At 52.3% G+C, this 15,817-nt stretch overlaps 2 protein-coding genes and 2 long non-coding RNA genes across 15 annotated transcripts in view; 2 read left to right on the forward strand and 2 right to left on the reverse strand.

The window, feature by feature from the left end:
• Nucleotides 1-8: 8 nt before the first annotated feature.
• Nucleotides 9-4,516, forward strand: LOC127491152 (uncharacterized). Its single transcript, XR_007919689.2, has 2 exons — nucleotides 9-191; nucleotides 4,081-4,516. It is a non-coding gene; the product is annotated as an uncharacterized LOC127491152 (long non-coding RNA).
• Nucleotides 4,068-10,007, reverse strand: LOC138844363 (uncharacterized). 3 transcript variants are annotated; one of them, XR_011380099.1, is made up of 2 exons: nucleotides 9,865-10,007; nucleotides 4,068-4,286 (listed from the first exon to the last, which is right to left on the reverse strand). It is a non-coding gene; the product is annotated as an uncharacterized LOC138844363 (long non-coding RNA). The 3 variants fall into 3 exon arrangements; XR_011380098.1 differs by having other exon boundaries at nucleotides 4,068-4,867; XR_016216803.1 differs by having other exon boundaries at nucleotides 4,068-4,299; nucleotides 9,865-10,006.
• A 31-nt stretch (nucleotides 10,008-10,038) lies between these two features.
• COQ10A (coenzyme Q10A) lies at nucleotides 10,039-13,295 on the forward strand. 5 transcript variants are annotated; one of them, XM_002711074.6, is made up of 5 exons: nucleotides 10,039-10,402; nucleotides 10,885-11,031; nucleotides 11,757-11,949; nucleotides 12,153-12,254; nucleotides 12,532-13,295. In XM_002711074.6, exons 1-5 carry the CDS (start codon nucleotides 10,284-10,286, stop codon nucleotides 12,697-12,699), a joined length of 729 nt encoding a protein of 242 aa, XP_002711120.1. In that variant the 5' UTR covers nucleotides 10,039-10,283; the 3' UTR covers nucleotides 12,700-13,295. The 5 variants fall into 5 exon arrangements, with proteins under 5 accessions (XP_002711120.1, XP_008254878.1, XP_089164643.1 ...); XM_008256656.4 differs by having other exon boundaries at nucleotides 10,083-10,402; nucleotides 10,903-11,031; XM_089308517.1 differs by having other exon boundaries at nucleotides 10,384-10,402; nucleotides 10,903-11,031; nucleotides 11,729-11,949.
• Nucleotides 13,296-14,002: 707 nt separating this feature from the next.
• Nucleotides 14,003-15,817, reverse strand: part of CS (citrate synthase) — a 32,183-nt gene continuing 30,368 nt past the window's right edge. For all 6 annotated transcript variants that reach the window (XM_002711075.5, XM_089308514.1, XM_070052405.2 and 3 more), the window contains exon 11: nucleotides 14,003-15,559. In XM_002711075.5, coding sequence (XP_002711121.1) covers nucleotides 15,389-15,559 — 171 coding nt within the window. In that variant the 3' untranslated portion in view covers nucleotides 14,003-15,388. The remainder of the gene's footprint in view (nucleotides 15,560-15,817) is intronic.

Here is a 15,817-nt window from a genome sequence, read left to right on the forward strand (position 1 = left end):
CTGGGCCCGGCCGCAGGCGCTCGCGGTTCGGGCTGCCCCAGGCCGCAGTGCCCTCCGCCCCGGCCTGGCCGGCCCCAGCGACCCCGGCACCCCAACCCCCGCGCGCTGGCTCCTTGGCTCCTTCCGCGGCCGCGCGGTGCTCTTCGCTCCAGTCCGGCGACCCCAGCGGAAACCCGGACCCTGGTCCTGAGGTATCGCCCAACCTGAGGACCAAATGGCTGGCCGGCTCTCGCCCAGCCCACTGTCTCCGCGAGCTAACGCCTCTCCCCTCAGCCCCCCAAATCCCGCACAGAGGAGGGGAGACCTGGGAGTGGCGAGCTGGGGGTCATCTATGGCAATAGCCCCAGAAGGAAGGAAGGCGTGCTTCTCCACGGGTGGGGGAGACTTGAGCTGGGTAGAAAGGAAATAGCAGAAGTGTTCCAACTGCAGAGGAATCGCCGGGAGGGGGCCAGGACGCTTGGCAGCTGGCGAAAGGCTGCAGGATCAGCCCAAGGGGCACTTTCTTTCTTTAAGATTTATTTATTTGGGGGCCGGTGCTATGGCGCAGTGGGCAAAGCCGCCGTCTGCAGTGCCTTTATCCCACATGGGTGCAGGTTTGAGTCCCAGCTGCTCCACTTCCCATCCAGCTCCCTGCTAAAGCATCTGGGAAAGAAGCGGTGGATGGCCCAAGTCCTTGGGCCCTTGCACCCAGGTGGGAGACTCGGAAGCAGCTCCTGGCTCCTGGCTTTGACCTGGTCCAGCCCCAGCCCCAGCCATTGCCGCCATTGGGATGTGAACCAGCCAATGGGAGATCTCTCTCTCCCTCTCCCTCTCTCTCTGTAACTGTGTCTTTCAAATAAATAAATCAATCTTAAAAAAAAAAAAAAAGATGTATTCACTTGAAAGGCAGAATGACAGAGATCTTCCATCTGCCTGTTCACTTCCCAAATGGCCACTATTGCTGAATCCAGGAGCCTGGACCTCCCTCGGGGTCTCCCATATGGATTGCAGGGATCCAAGCACTTGAACCATCTTCTGCTGCCTTCCCAGGAGCATTAGTAGGAAGCTGGATTGGAAGCAGAGCAGCCAGGACTCCAACCACCAGCACTCTGATATGAGAAACCAGTATAGCAAGCTGAGGCTTAACCTGCTTTGCCACTATGCTGGTGGAATGGGCATTTTTCAATGCCCTAATTATTCTGGTGGTTAAGGTGGTGGGGCTCTGTACAACGAAAGGAGGAAGTGCAATTCCTTCCCCACTGGAAAGGCAGACAGCAGCCAGTATGGAAAGATCTGAGTGGAGGTCATCCCAGCCCAGAGGGGAAAAAAGCAGGAAGGAGAAAAGAGAGATTCAAAAAAAAGGGGCAATGGGCCGGCGCCGCGGCTCACTAGACTAATCCTCCGCCTGTGGCGCCGGCACACTGGGTTCTAGTCCCGGTCGGGGCGCCGGATTCTGTCCCGGTTGCCCCTCTTCCAGGCCAGCTCTCTGCTGTGGCCCGGGAGTGCAGTAGAGGATGGCCCAGGTGCTTGGGCCCTGCGCCCCATGGGAGACCAGGAGAAGCACCTGGCTCCTGCCTTCGGATCAGCGTGCTGCGCCGACCGCAGTGTGCTGACCGCGCGGCCAGCCATTGGAGGGTGAACCAACGGCAAAGGAAGACCTTTCTCTCTCTTTCTCTCTGTCTCTCTCTCTCACTATCCACTCTGCCTGTCAAAAAAAAAAAAAAAAAAAAAAGGTGCAATGTATAGGGTGTGGTCCAGGGTCCTGTTCAGAGCTCAGCAACCGAGTACAGTGAAAGGCCCTGTCAAGGGGCACAAAAAGCCCTCCCTGGCCTTCAGTGTCTTGCTTCTTGCTGGAAAGATACTCAAGACAGCGCTGAAAGAAAATGAGAGCCAGGAAATGTGGAGGAAGAGGGAAATTTATCATTTTAGAGGTCCTAGATGTGGAGGGTGGCCCCAGGGCACTTGGTGGGGTCCTTTAAGGTAAAGGGGATAAAGGTTCCCCAGCTCCACCCAGAGATGCAAATCACTTGCCTAGGAAATACTCTTGGACCTTAGACAGCTCTCCCAAGGAAACTCGGCAGTTACAAGTACGCCACTTCTTCTTCTTCTTCTTCTTTTTTATTTTATTTTATTTTTTTTATTTGACAGATAGACAGTGAGAGAGACACAGAGAGAAAGGTCTTCCTTTCGTTGGTTCACTCCCCAGATGGCTGCACGGCCAGAGCTACGCCGATCCTAAGCCAGGAGCCAGGTGCTTTTTTCCTGGTCTCCCACACGGGTGCAGGTGCCCAAGCACTGCACTCCCGGGCCACACAGAGAGCTGGACTGGAAGAGGGGCAACTGGGACAGAATCCGGCGCCCCGACCGGGACTAGACCCCGGTGTGCCAGCGCTGCAAGGCGGAGGATTAGCCTAGTGAGCCGCGGCGCCAACCCCACAAGTACAGCTGGCTGGTCTGCCTGCTGCTCCCTTACAAGCACATGGTAGCATGTACCCTACCTAGAAAGAGACTGTGGCTACAGATATACGCTGAGATTACACCCCAGGCCCTAGCACTAAAGGTGCTCCTCTGATGCACAGTACAACCTCTTGGGATGTGCTTAACAATTATGATTGCTCATTGTCGTGTTTAGTCAGTATTTTCTTTCTCTCTCTTTCCTCCTCCCTCCCTCCCCTCCTCCCTCCCTTCCTTCCTTCCTTCCTTCCTTCCTTTCTCTTTCTCTTTCTTTTTGAAAGACTGAGTTACAGAGAGAGGTAGAGACACAGAGAGAGAGGTCTTCCATCCGCTGGTTCACTCCTAAGGACTTGGGCCATCTTCCACTGCTTTCTCAGGTCAGAGCAGAGAGCTGGATCTGAAGAGGAGCAGCCGGGACTAGAACTGGCACTCAGGCCAGAGTTTGTTTGTTTGTTTTTTAATTTTATTTATTTATTTATTTGACAGGTAGAGTTACAGACAATGAGAGGGAGAGACAGAGAGAAAGGTCTTCCTTCCGTTGGTTCACTCCCCAGATGGCCACAACAGCTGGAGCTGTGCCGATCCGAAGGCAGGATCCAGGTGCTTCTTCCCGGTCTCCTACGTGGGTGCAAGGGCCCAAGAACTTGGGCCATCTTCCACTGCCTTCCCGGGCCACAGCAGAGAGCTGGATTGGAAGATGAGCAGTGCGGACTAGAACCTGCACCCATATGGGATGCCTGCGCTGCAGGTGGAGGATTACCCTACTGTGCCACAGCGCCCACCCCTTAGGTCAGAGCTTTAACCCACTGTGCCACAGCACTGGCCCCAGTCAGTATTTTCTATTGAAGGAGACTATCTCTAGGTGAGAGAGACAGAGCTGTCTTGGGTCTCCCAGGTTGGATGTAGAGGCCCAGGGTCCTGAGCTTCATCAGAAATGGAAGAGCCAGGACCATTTGGGATGCCAACACTGCAAGTAGAGGCTTAACCCTCTAAGCCCAGCACAGAGCCCTACACAGAGCCTCTTAAACATTGTGCAAGGGGCAGGGCTTTAGCCTAGTGGTTAAAATGCCCATGTCCCATGTTGGGTCGGCGTGCTTAGTTTTGCTCTGGCTCCAGGTTCCCACCAGCGCACCTCTCCTAGGCAGCAGTGCTTCCCAGCTTCTGGTCCTTACCGCAGCTGTCATGGTATCTGGGTACTCAGCTAGTGGATGGATATCTCTCAAATAAATAAATGGATTTGAAACAGAGTGAAGGAGAGATCTCCCATCCACTGGTTCACTTCCCAAGTGACTGCAACGGCCAGGGCTGGGGCGGGGGCTGGGCCAGGTCACAGCCAGGAGCTGGGAACACCTACTGGGTCTCCCACATGGGTGCAGGGGCGCAAGTACTGCTTTCCTAGGTGCTTTAGTAGGGAGCTGGATTGGAACTGGAGCATCCAGGACTCTAACCAGCACCCATATGGGATGCTGGTGCTGCAGGTGGCTGCTTAACCCACTCTGCCATGGTGCTGGCCCCATAAATAAATCTTTTTAAAAATTTGTGGATGCATGCTATGCAAAAACTATGCATAAATTTCAATTTTTTTGCACCAAAATAAACATTTTAGTTCCATTTTCCATGAAGTACCCATATTCTTTTTTTTTTAAGGTTTATTTATTTTATTTGAAAGTCAGAGTTACACACAGAGAGAAGGAGAGGCAGAGAGAGATCTTCCATCCGCTGGTTCACTCCCCAGATGGCCACAACAGCTGGAACTGCGCCGATCTGAAGCCAGGAGCCAGGAGCTTCTTCCGGGTCTCCCACGCAGGTGCAGGCACCCAAGGACTTGGGCCATCTTCTACTGCTTTCCCAGGCTGTAGCAGAGAGCTGGATCAGAAGTGGAGCAGCTGGGACTCGAACTATATGGGATGCCGGCACTGCAGGTGGTGGCTTTACCCGCTACACCACAGCGCTGGCCCCACCCATATTCTTAAATTATACTGCCAGAGTCTGGTTTAAGTTGTACACTTTTGTTTCTCATTCTGCCTCATGTTTTTTTAGACATTCAGGTGTTCAACATTTAAGCATGGATCTTAACTCGTTATTTGCCAGACTCAGAGTCTTTCTTCCCTAATACAGGACTGTACAGCTTTTTTTTTTTTTTTTTTTTTTGTAATGAAAAGAAGGATTTTGAGCTTTCTGAAGATAAAAGAACAGAGGTATTTCGGGTCTTTTTCGCTGCAGCACACGAGCGCACAGGAACGGGCACTTTACAGGTGATGACGATGAAGAGGCATGAGAAGCAGAAACTGCACGCAGCTGAGGGTGGCTGTGGGTGCCGGAACATGTGGACTCGGCTGTTGGGTCTTCCAGGAAGGGCTGAGCCAGGATATGACCCAAAAGAGAGGAGGAGGGGAACGCAAGGTCTCCATTGCCCAGAATAGCTCCTGGTAACCTGAGGAATGGGAGTCAGGGGTTGAGCTGGGGTCACGTGCCTGGCAGGGGTGGAGGTGAGGCAGGGAAGTTGCCAGCCCTGTTCTCTGGGCAGCTGGAAGGAGGAGCAAGGGCGAGAGGAGCTGTTCTCAATGTTATTCAGAGCACAGAGAAAGGGTTTCCCAGTAACGAAAAAAAGGATATGATGCAGATAACTGACACTTGAAGGGCTTGGGGAGACACACAGGGGTCGGGAGGGGACAGCCGGAACTGGTGGCACAGCCCTCCTTGGCTGACCATCCTGGTTTTGACTAACGAATTCACATTAAAAAAAAAAAAAGATTTATTCATTTAAAAGGCAAAATGACGTGGAGAGAGGGAGAGTCAGCGAGAAAGAGAACCTTCCATCTGTTGGTTCAGCCCCCAAATGGCTGCAATGGCTGGGGCTAGAACAGGCTGAAGCCAGGAGCCTGGAACTCCATCCGGGTCTTCCAAGTGGATGGCAGGAGCCCAAGCATGTGGACCATCCCTCACTGCTTTCCCAGGTGTATTTGCAGGGAGCTGGATAGGAAGTGGAGCAGCCGAGACTGAAATAGGCACTCATACGGGATCCCAGCATCCTAGGCAGTGGCTTAAGCTGCTGTGCCACAATGGCAGCCCCACTTTTCATTCTTCTAGCAAACATGAGGACTTACCATGTTGCAGTGCTGTAGTAAGTGATTGAGAGGTAGAAACTCAGATGTAATAGCATCTCTTTTTGAGTTTACTACTCAGCAGCAGAACACACAAAGACACATAAAACAACTAGAAAATATAGGATGCATGCTAATTTATCTGGCATCGTGTTTTCAGAGCAGTGCTGAGGCTGGATTCAGTCAAGAGGGTCTTCCTGGAGGAGGTGTGTTTTGAGTCAGTACTTGAAGGAAATGATTGATGAAGAATGGCAGGGACCCGGCAGAAAATTGGTTGTTTCAAGTATAGGGAATGAACTAGAAAAGGTTTAAATGGCAGTACTTAGCTCATCCAATTAGTAGGGGAATAAGCGGGCAGATCGGCTTGGCAGGTCTGTTGGACCTCGGGGATCCTGTAGCAGTTAACTCAGTTAAGGCAGTGTTAATGGGGTCATAGTTCAGCCATGTATCCGGTTAATTCCTTCGCCCGGGCAGATCCTCGGTCCTCACCCGACACAGATGCCCCCTGCCTAAGTCCTCAGTCAGCTGGGGTGGGTGCAGCCGGACAAGGCCGAGGCTGGAAAGAGGAAATCTGTCCCTCAAGGGCCATCAGCCCATCTGCAGGTGCTTCCGAGCGCCTTGTGTGAACACTCTGAGATGCGGCACCAGGGCAGTGTGTGTGTGTGTGTGTGTGAGATGTGGTGTGGTACCAGGGCAGTGTGTGTGTGTGTGTGTGAGATGCGGTACCAGGGCAGTATGTGTGTGTGTGTGTGTGTGTGTGTGAGATGTGGTGTGGTACCAGGGCAGTGTGTGTGTGTGTGTGTGAGAGAGAGAGATGCAGTACCAGGGCAGTGTGTGTATGTGTGTGTGTGTGTATCAGATGTGGTACCAGGGCAGTGTGTGTGTGTGTGTGTGAGAGAGAGAGAGAGAGATGTGGTACCAGGGCAGTGTGTGTGTGTGTATGTGTATCAGATGTGGTACCAGGGCAGTGTGTGTGTGTGTGTGTGTGAGATGCAGTACCAGGGCAGTGTGTGTGTGTGTGTGTGTGTGTGAGATGCGGTACCAGGGCAGTGTGTGTGTGTGTGTGTATCAGATGTGGTACCAGGGCAGTGTGTGTGTGTGTATGTGTATCAGATGTGGTACCAGGGCAGTGTGTGTGTGTGTGTGTGTATCAGATGTGGTACCAGGGCAGTGTGTGTGTGTGTGTGTGTATCAGATGTGGTACCAGGGCAGTGTGTGTGTGTGTGTGTGTGTGAGATGCGGTACCAGGGCAGTGTGTGTGTGTGTGTGTATCAGATGTGGTACCAGGGCAGTGTGTGTGTGTGTATGTGTATCAGATGTGGTACCAGGGCAGTGTGTGTGTGTGTGTGTGATGTGGTACCAGGGCAGTGTGTGTGTGTGTGTGTGTGGCTGTAACAAGCCCTCTTGGAGTGCTGAGATAGAGATGTTAGGAAAGAAACAAGAAGTGGGATTATTCTCCAACCTGGGAGTTTCATGCCCTACCCACAGTTGATGGGAGAAAGGGTAAAAGGAGAGGTAACAAATATATTCATCGCATCAGTGACTACTGAGGAGCAGGCTTTGTGGTTCAGTGGGTTAAGACATTGCATGGGACGCCCACATCTCGTTCCTTTTTTTTTTTTTTTTTTTTTTTAAGATTTATTTATTTGAAAGGCAGCATAAGAGACAGAAGAGAGACAGGCAGAGAAATTTGCTTGTTCACTCCTCAAATGCCTGCAGTGGCCAGGGCTGGGCCAGGCCAAATCCAAGAGCCAGGAGCTTCATCCAGGTCTCCCACATGGGCAAAGGCACCAGTAGTACACTGGATGGGAAGTGGAGCAGCAGGGACTCAAACTGGTGCTCATGTGGGATGTCCGTGTCACAGGTTGTGGCCCAAACAGCTATACCACAATATTGATGCCTTTTTTTTTTTTTTAAGATTTATTTATGGGGTCTGCGCCATGGCTCACTTGGTTAATCCTCTGCCTGTGGAGCCAGCATCCCATATGGGCACCGGTTCTAGTCCCGGTTGCTCCTCTTCCAGTCCAGCTCTCTGCTGTGGCCCGGGAAGGCAGTGGAGGATGGCCCAAGTGCTTGGGCACTGCACCCACGTGGGAGACCAGGAAGAAGCACCTGGCTCCTGGCTTCGGATTGGCACAGCTCCAGCTGTTGCGGCCATTTGGGGAGTGAACTAATGGAAGGAAGAGGTTTCTCTCTGTCTCTCTCTCTCTCTCACTGTCTATAACTCTACCTGTCAACTAAAAAAAAAAAAAAAAGAGAGATTTATTTATTTATTCAAAAGGCAGAATGACAGAGAGAGGTCTTTCATATACTGGTTCACTCTCCAAATGGTTCCAATGGCTGGTGCTAGGCCAAGCTGAAGTCAAGAGCCTGAAACTCCATTTGGGCCCCCAACGTGGGTGCAGGAGCTTAAGCACTTGGACCATCTTCCACTGCTTTCCCAGGGGCATTAGCAGGGAGCTGGACTGGAAGCTGAGTAGCTGAGATTAGAACTAGCGTTCACATGGGATGTGGGCATCGTAAGTTAACTGCTATGCCACAAGGCCAGCCTCTCCACTTCTCTATATGAAATTATTTATTTGAAAGGCAAAGTGACAGAGAAAGAGAGATGGAAAGAGATCTGTCATGTTTGTTTTACTCCCCAAATGCCTGGCTAAGGCTGGGCCAGGCCAAAGCCGGGAGCAAGAATTCCATCCAGGTCTCCCATGTGGGTTGCAGGACCCGAGTACTTGGGCCATGTGAGCAGGTCACAGAGGCAGAGCAGCCAGAACTTGAACCAGAACTGCAGTATGGAATGCCGGCGTCACATGCTGCAGTTTCACCCCCTCACCACAATGCCAGCCCCCCAGTTCCTCCATTTCTGATTCAGCTTTCCTGCTCCTGGGAGGCAGCAGATGATGGCCTTTATACTAGGGCCCGTACCACTCACATGAGAGACCTGGATGGAGCTCCCTGGCTTTGGCCTGGCCTAAACCTGGTTTTGTGGCATTTGGGATGCGAACCAGCTGATGAAGAATCTCTCTCCCTCTGTCACTCAACCTTTCAAATAAATAAATCTTTAAAAATTATTATTTCTAAAGAATTATTTATTTATTTGAAATTCTGTGTTACATAGAGAAGGAGAGGCAGAGAGAGAGAGAGAGAGAGAGAGATCTTTCATCCACTGGTTCACTCCCCAAATGGTTGCAACAGTCGGAGCTGGGGTGATCTGAAGCCAGGAGCCAGGAGCTCCTTCCGGGTCTCCCATGTAGGTGCAGGGACCCAAGGACTTGGACCATCTTCTACTGCTTTCCCAGGCCATAGTGGATCAGAAGTGGAGCAGCCAGTACTCGAACTGGCACTCATATGGGATGCTGGCCCTGCAGGCAGCAGGTCTACCTGCTATGCCACAACTCTGGCTCCATGACCTGGGTTCTTTACCACTTCACTGTGAAGTTTCTGCAGGCATCATGATAAAAATACCTTCCCAACAAAATGCTAAATGTAAGCCAGGCACGAGTTCAAGGGAAGGCTCCTGCTAACTTGAAATCCACATAAGATGGGCTCAAAGTCCCAATCAACCCTGAGCCAGTAGGAGTTCCCAAATTAATGACAATCTCAGGGAGCAGGGGGAGGTGGAGGATCCATACTGGCTTCCAGGCCCACCCCTGGGCAGGGCATTTTTCTTCAATGCCAACTAGGCTGGCATTGCAACACAGCCTTTATCCTCTGCTCCTCCCCATCACCACCACACAGCACTTCTCAGCCAGCTTTCCCGAAGGCGGAGAGCTCCAGCAAGGAGTCAGAGAGAACGCAGAGGGCGGGCTTGCACTAAAACAGCAAAACCAAAACATCTCCAAATTCAACAGCAGGCATCACTAGTCTCAAAATGTCCTACCTCCGACACGGGCAAATTTCAATTGCGTTTGCTCTGGCCTAGGTCCAGTCTCTTTTTTAACCACCCCCTTAACCTCCAGCCCAACCGCCTGATCCAGTCGCTTTCCAGTTACTCCTCCCGGGGCCACTTTCATGAAATGCATTTCCCTCTCCGTGGGTGACGGAAAGCACCACAGTGCTATACCCTTCATCTTGCCCTAAACTTAACTCTGGTTCTTCCCAGCACCCCAACCTCTTTCTATAAACATCAGAAAACTAAGCAAAGCCTTAGTCCTGAGCTTGGAACGTTCATTTCCTTTCCCGAAGGCGTAAGGCGCAGCGCTAGGGGCCGTGGAGGCTACACAAGACAGGGCTTCCAAGTGTGCACAAGGCCGAATCTGATAACGGCGAACAGGAGATCCGCAGATAGCCGCGGCCGACACGCCCACGAGCCGCTTCTGCGCCTACGTACCAGGTCCTGTGACCACACACTCGCCAAGCGGTTTCTCCCTGGCGACCTCGCGCCCCTGAGCCATTTCTGCAGCGTCCGAAAAACGCGCACACAACCCAGAGCCCTTTCTCGCCGGAGGTGTGAAACTACATCTCCCGACAGCCAGCGTGGTCCCCTTCCTTCCTCCCTCTCCGGGGCCCGAGCCATGGCAACGGCGTGACGTGGGGGTACCAGGAGCCGCGGGAGCAGCGGTCGCCGCTTCAGTTGTAGCCGACCCGGCCGCCCGGGCGGGAGCAGGGCGACAGCAGCCGCCGCCCGCGCCCGCCCTGCGCCGAGGGGGCCCCGAGCCCGCCCGGCGGCCGCTCCCTGCCGTGCCTCCCCGCGAGTGAGGAGGGCGCAGCCGGAATCAAGCGTTGAGGCCCAGGCTAGGGGACGCGCGCATGGCCTCCGCGGGCGCGCGGCGGCTCCCGGCCGGGACGCGCGCCGCGGCCCAGCGCTGCCGCGACCTCTCGCTCCGCCCGGCCCCGCCCCCGGGCCCGCGACCGCCGCGACCAATGAGGTGAGAGGGAGGCGCAGGCGTCCGCGCCGGAGGGAAGGGGGTCGCCTGGTCCCCCGCCCCAAATCCCGCCGTGGGATGCCGGCGCGCAGCGGCAGCTCCTGGGGTGCTTTGCAGAGCGCTTTGGCGGGCTCGGCGCGAAGGAGGTCCTCGGAGAGGGTGCTCTAGGGTGAAGTGCTTGCCGAGCGCCCTAGAGCCTTCAGCGGGAGCGTAGCCTCAGTCAAAGGCAGCCGGAGCTTCGCACGCATCCGCTTTTCCCTATCCCCACCCCCGGCGCTGTCCTCAGACGCCCTCGACCTTTCGCACTCGTGACCGCCTGGCTCTGGAGCCTAGCGGGCTGCAGCAGGTGCTGGAGGGGAAAGGCTTGCCTGAACGACCTTCCTCCGGGATGCGTGCACTCCTCCTCCCTTTCACCTGGAAAGGACCGAGGAGCACCGAGGGAAAGTAAAAAAAAATCATGACGTTGCCTTTCCTTTCGGCCTTAGGTTTCTGATCTCTTGCAGCCTCCTCTGGCCCCGCGCTGCCCAGGTCTTGGCGTTGGAGGCTGGTTTACCTCCCAGTCGTTCCTTCATGGGCTTTGCTGCCCCCTTCACCAACAAACGCAAGGCGTACTCCGAGCGTAGGATCATGGGGTGAGCATCCTCCTGTGTCCTGCCTCCCTCCACCTTCTCTCCCCTCCAGACACAAGTCCCAGGCCAGAAAGTAAAGGTGCCAGCCATGGGCCGGACTCCTCCTGCGCCTTGTCCCTCGCCAGCTGTGTTACTGACCCTGAATCATCCCTTGGCAGCCTTCCAGCCTTGATTTCCCCCTACTCCATGGTCGCTGTGCTTATGAATTAAGCATATGGGACTGAAGTTGAGACGCTACCAGACATGTGCAAGACAACAGGGTGTATTATTTCTTTAATGACCTGATCCCTATCCTGAGACAATGTAATAGCTTTTTGAGCACTTGCTAGGTGCTGGCTGCTAGGCATTTTACCTATATCCCCACTTAATCCTTAAAATAAACCCGTGAGTCAGCTTTATAGATGAAGAAAATGGAGACACGGGTAACTCACCCAGGGCCACAGTGTTAGGAAGGTGTAGAGCTAGGATCTGATCCTTGTGTGGTCACCAATCCAATCCACAACCACTCATCCCAAGATGGTCCCTCTTAGGATCAAAATATCGAGTGCAAAAAGCATTCTGCGAACCACAAAACATAAAGTAATATAAACTTGGTGGTGGATTTGGAGTGTCTACTTTCGGGGCTTCTCTACATGGTTCATGGGCAAAGGTGTGAGGTGGGGGGCACCCACGGCAAGGAGGAACCTGACTGGGCTGGTAGTGTCTTGGCCTGATTCCCCTTGCACTAGGTACTCAATGCAGGAGATGTACGAGGTGGTGTCCAATGTCCAGGAGTACCGCGAGTTTGTGCCTTGGTGTAAGAAGTCTCTGGTGGTGTCCAGCCGGAAGGGTCATCTGAAGGCCCAGCTGGAGGTTGGCTTCCCACCCGTCGTTGAACGCTACACCTCTGCCGTCTCCATGGTCAAACCACACATGGTGAAGGTGAGGTCGGTCTAGGAGAGAGTAACAAGTTTCTCTCTGTGTCCTGTAGCATTTTCACAATTAAGGACGATGTTTTAGACTTTATCCCCGTGTGTCAGATATTTCTCTAATAAAATATCAGAAGGGAAGGAAAGCAACTTTCAATTCCTTCATACTGTGTCCTATACTTGGTAATATCCAACTAGCTAATCATCCTATTCTAGGCTGTCTGCACTGACGGCAAGCTCTTCAACCACTTGGAGACTATTTGGCGATTCAGCCCTGGTATCCCTGCCTATCCCCGAACCTGCACTGTGGACTTTTCGGTGAGCTGGACTTTTCATGTAGCTGTATAGCACAGGTGGAAGGCCAGAGCTAAGGGACCCCAACAAGATTATCCTTTTTGTATAATTAGCACTCAGCATTTCCCAAGTCAGTGACCATTCCCACAGGTCTGAGTTTGTATCCAGCTTGTTCTGTGCTTAGTCCTAAGTTAAGAACTGTGGGGAGTAGGGAAAGGAGCTGAGGAGCTGTGCTGGCCGCTGCATTTGTCCGGGACTATCGAACATGATCTGAAAGTTTCTATCTCTTACACATTCCCAGATTTCCTTTGAATTTCGTTCTCTGCTGCACTCAAAGCTGGCCACCATGTTTTTTGATGAGGTTGTCAAGCAGAATGTTGCTGCCTTTGAGCGCCGGGCAGCCACCAAGTTTGGTCCAGAAACAGCCATCCCCCGTGAACTGATGTTCCATGAGGTGCACCAGACTTGAAGCAAAGGATGGTTCCCTGGCCTCATCTTTGCCCCCACCCCCATCCTCTTATTTATTTGGTTTGGCTCCTGCTCCAATGTGAGAGGGGTCTGTTCCGTAACACTGTTCCTCCTCTCAATCCCCAGAAATTGGACTCTAGGCTGGTTGGAAATACTGGGGTGGAAAAAGGCAGGGGTGAGACATGCCTGGGACAAGCTCCTCCCGAAGTCTTTTCACTCCCTTAGAATCAGGACTGTGTGGTTGTGCCTCTGGGCCCTGTCAGAGCATCTTGGTGTGTGACCAAGGGAAGACAGCAACTTCTCTGAGCACCGAGTGAATGGAGGCTTTCCTCTGGCAGAGGCACCACGTGGTAGATAGCATTTGCCCTGCCCGAGGTTCTCAGGACAAAAGGCAACCTGCCTCCAGCTTGGAATCCAGATGGCCTCCCCCTAAGGACACTTCCATGCTGCCTGCTAATAGACGGGGAGCTGTGTTGTCACTTGTGCCACGAGGCTCAGGAAAGGAAAGCACTGAACAGAGTTGCCTCTGTACTCTGAGTTGTATCATTCAACTTGGCATGAGTTTTTATAAAATTTCAATAAATCGTGACAGTGTGATTTGGCTTTTTTCTATTGTCTCTTGGGGGAACAATGCGCCTACAGACGAGCAGAAGAAAGTCACGACTTTGGTCCCTGGGGGAGCAAAGGTGTAAGAAGGCTCCTGGACATACTGTCCTTGCTAACTATAGTAGCACATGCTACAAGCCAGGACCTAGTACCCACCCCTTTGCCTATTTATAGATTTTTTCTTCAGAAGGTCAGTTGCAGCAGGAGCTGCAGGACAAAATCATCTGGCCACAGACCTCCCATATATCAGATGCCCCAGGCCCACCTCTTGTTGTTTTGGAGGCCTCAAAGAAAGCTGCAAAGAGAAGGCACGTCACGAAGCGCCGGAGCCCTCTAGAAGCACAGTCCTAAGCCCATCTGTCCTTGATACGGTTTGTTCCTTTCACCCAGTGGGCTAGAACAGTTCTTGGATCAGTCACATGAACATTCCTGAGGTCCCTGCTAACGTCTTCGAGTGTCCACCTTGCAACTGGGAAGGATGGGGGCTAAAAGTAAAGGACTTCCTAACCTTGAGGAAAGACAGAATCTCTGGAGAGCTCCCAGGGGGACTTTCCTCCACTAAGGGTAAAATAAGGCCAGACCTGCCTCAAGATCCAGGGATGCACAGGAGAACTTAAACCTTCTAAGTTTAGGACCTTGGCAGCTGGATTCCTTACTCATGAACATTCTTCCAGGCCTCATTTAACAGCAGGCTCAAGCATTGTTAATAAAAACATTTATTTTGTATTTTATACAGAATGACCTCAAGTCCGCATCATCATTTGACAGTCACCCAGGGGTTTACAGTGTGTCCATCTAACAGCGTGGCTCTGGGGCTCGGGGGTCCACACAAACACAGGCAGGAGTCTCGAGGGAAGGGGGCACGGTAGGAGTGTATCTCAATCCTTTCTTAAAGAAAAGGCAGTAGAGCATTCTGAGTCACTGAAAACCTGTACCGATGGGGCTTCTAAAACACACATTCTCCTGTGAGCGCTTGGGAAGGGGCAGGGAAAGGACACTGATAAATAAGGGAGCGTTTCCCCGTGGCAGGGGAGGAGGAGGGAGCCTGACCATTTGTAATGCCCCCAGCCTCAGGACCTGATACACAAAGGCAGCTATGTCCAATCTTGGATCATTTCCCTGTTCAGAGATGCTTGTGCCCCGGGACAGACCATGAAGATAGCATGCGGTCATTCCTGAGCCCCTGCTCTAGGCCCCAGTGATTCAAAGTGGGGAGGCCAGGGGGAGTGGCTTCTGTCTTATGGAAGTAAAAGGTTTAGTTCACATTAAGCACTGATAAAAAAAACAAAATGGGGAAGACCACAGGTGAGACAGACCTGCTGAAGGAGGTCTTGAGTGGGGATCAAGATGGGGAGTTCACAGCATCCCCAGTTTGAGGTGCAACTGGTATAGAAAGTCTGGAAGGAGGCTGAGTAGTAACGTAGTGGGAAACAGAACACTCCCCTACCTTAATTTTAATGGTATAATTTTTAAAGAGAACTGAATTCAAAACACTGGGCACCAGTCACAACAAATGCCATGCCTTTGTGGTTACCCAATAGCATAAAAAATTGTCAAAGCATGTCCAGCTAACCAGCAGGTCTTGCTAGGAGGGGTCTGTGTGCATGGGAGAAGGTCACAGGGCTTGGTACAGCTGAAAATCCAACATGATTCCTATGGAAACAGAAGGGGCAGAGTTCTGGTTTGCTGGCCTATTAAGGACTGGGCAGAGTAGAAGCAAAACTCCAAAGTGACTGCAGATTCTCTGCAACCAGCTTTGACCTAAGGAAAGAGGAGCCTGCTTCTTACTCTAGAGATGGTGGGAAGCCAAACCTAACCCATACCACATGCACTAGTCCTGGTCACCCTACAGTTGATGGGCAGCTCAAACCAGGCAGAGAGAAGGAAGCTGGTTAGGGGACAGGGGCATCACTTTTGATCTTTTCAAGTCTTAATTTGTATGTGAACCTCAAACATATTTTCAGTGCCTCAGATACAATTTAATCTTAAGTCTTTAAAGGCCCCCTGAAACAAAAAACGAAAGTATACATTTTTTTTTTAAGCTTCTGCACTTCCTGGTAGCCAGTTTCCCCTGGTCTTCAGTTTTACCCTGACTTAGAGTCCACAAACTTCATCAGACCGTCCGTACTCATGGACTTGGGCCTCTCCAGAGGAAAGCCCAAGGCTCGGCTCCAGATGAGCTGTGCCAGTACACCCAGTGCCCGGGACACCCCGAACAGGACTGTGTAGTAATTCATCTCCGTCATCCCGTAGTACTGAAAGAGAGAAGAGAAAAAGGTTTTGTTAAAGACCTACAGGCAGTGTCACACACGAGTCTAGGATGACAGAAAACTGAGAGGCCCCCATTTCCCTTTTTCTCCAGGGAGTTCACCCAGTCAGCCTTACGCAGAAGTGACACTGGGAATAGTAACTAGGATTCTGAAGAGCAGCCCTCCAAGCCCTAACTCTGACCAGGGAGCTGATTTTGAGCATGGCAGTGAACAGCATGGTTTAATGCAAAGAAGAGAGGCAGA

Source organism: Oryctolagus cuniculus, chromosome 11, assembly GCF_051225735.1.
Source record: "Oryctolagus cuniculus isolate XC-2025 breed Fujian yellow rabbit chromosome 11, ASM5122573v1, whole genome shotgun sequence".
Classification (NCBI taxonomy): Eukaryota; Metazoa; Chordata; class Mammalia; order Lagomorpha; family Leporidae; genus Oryctolagus; species Oryctolagus cuniculus.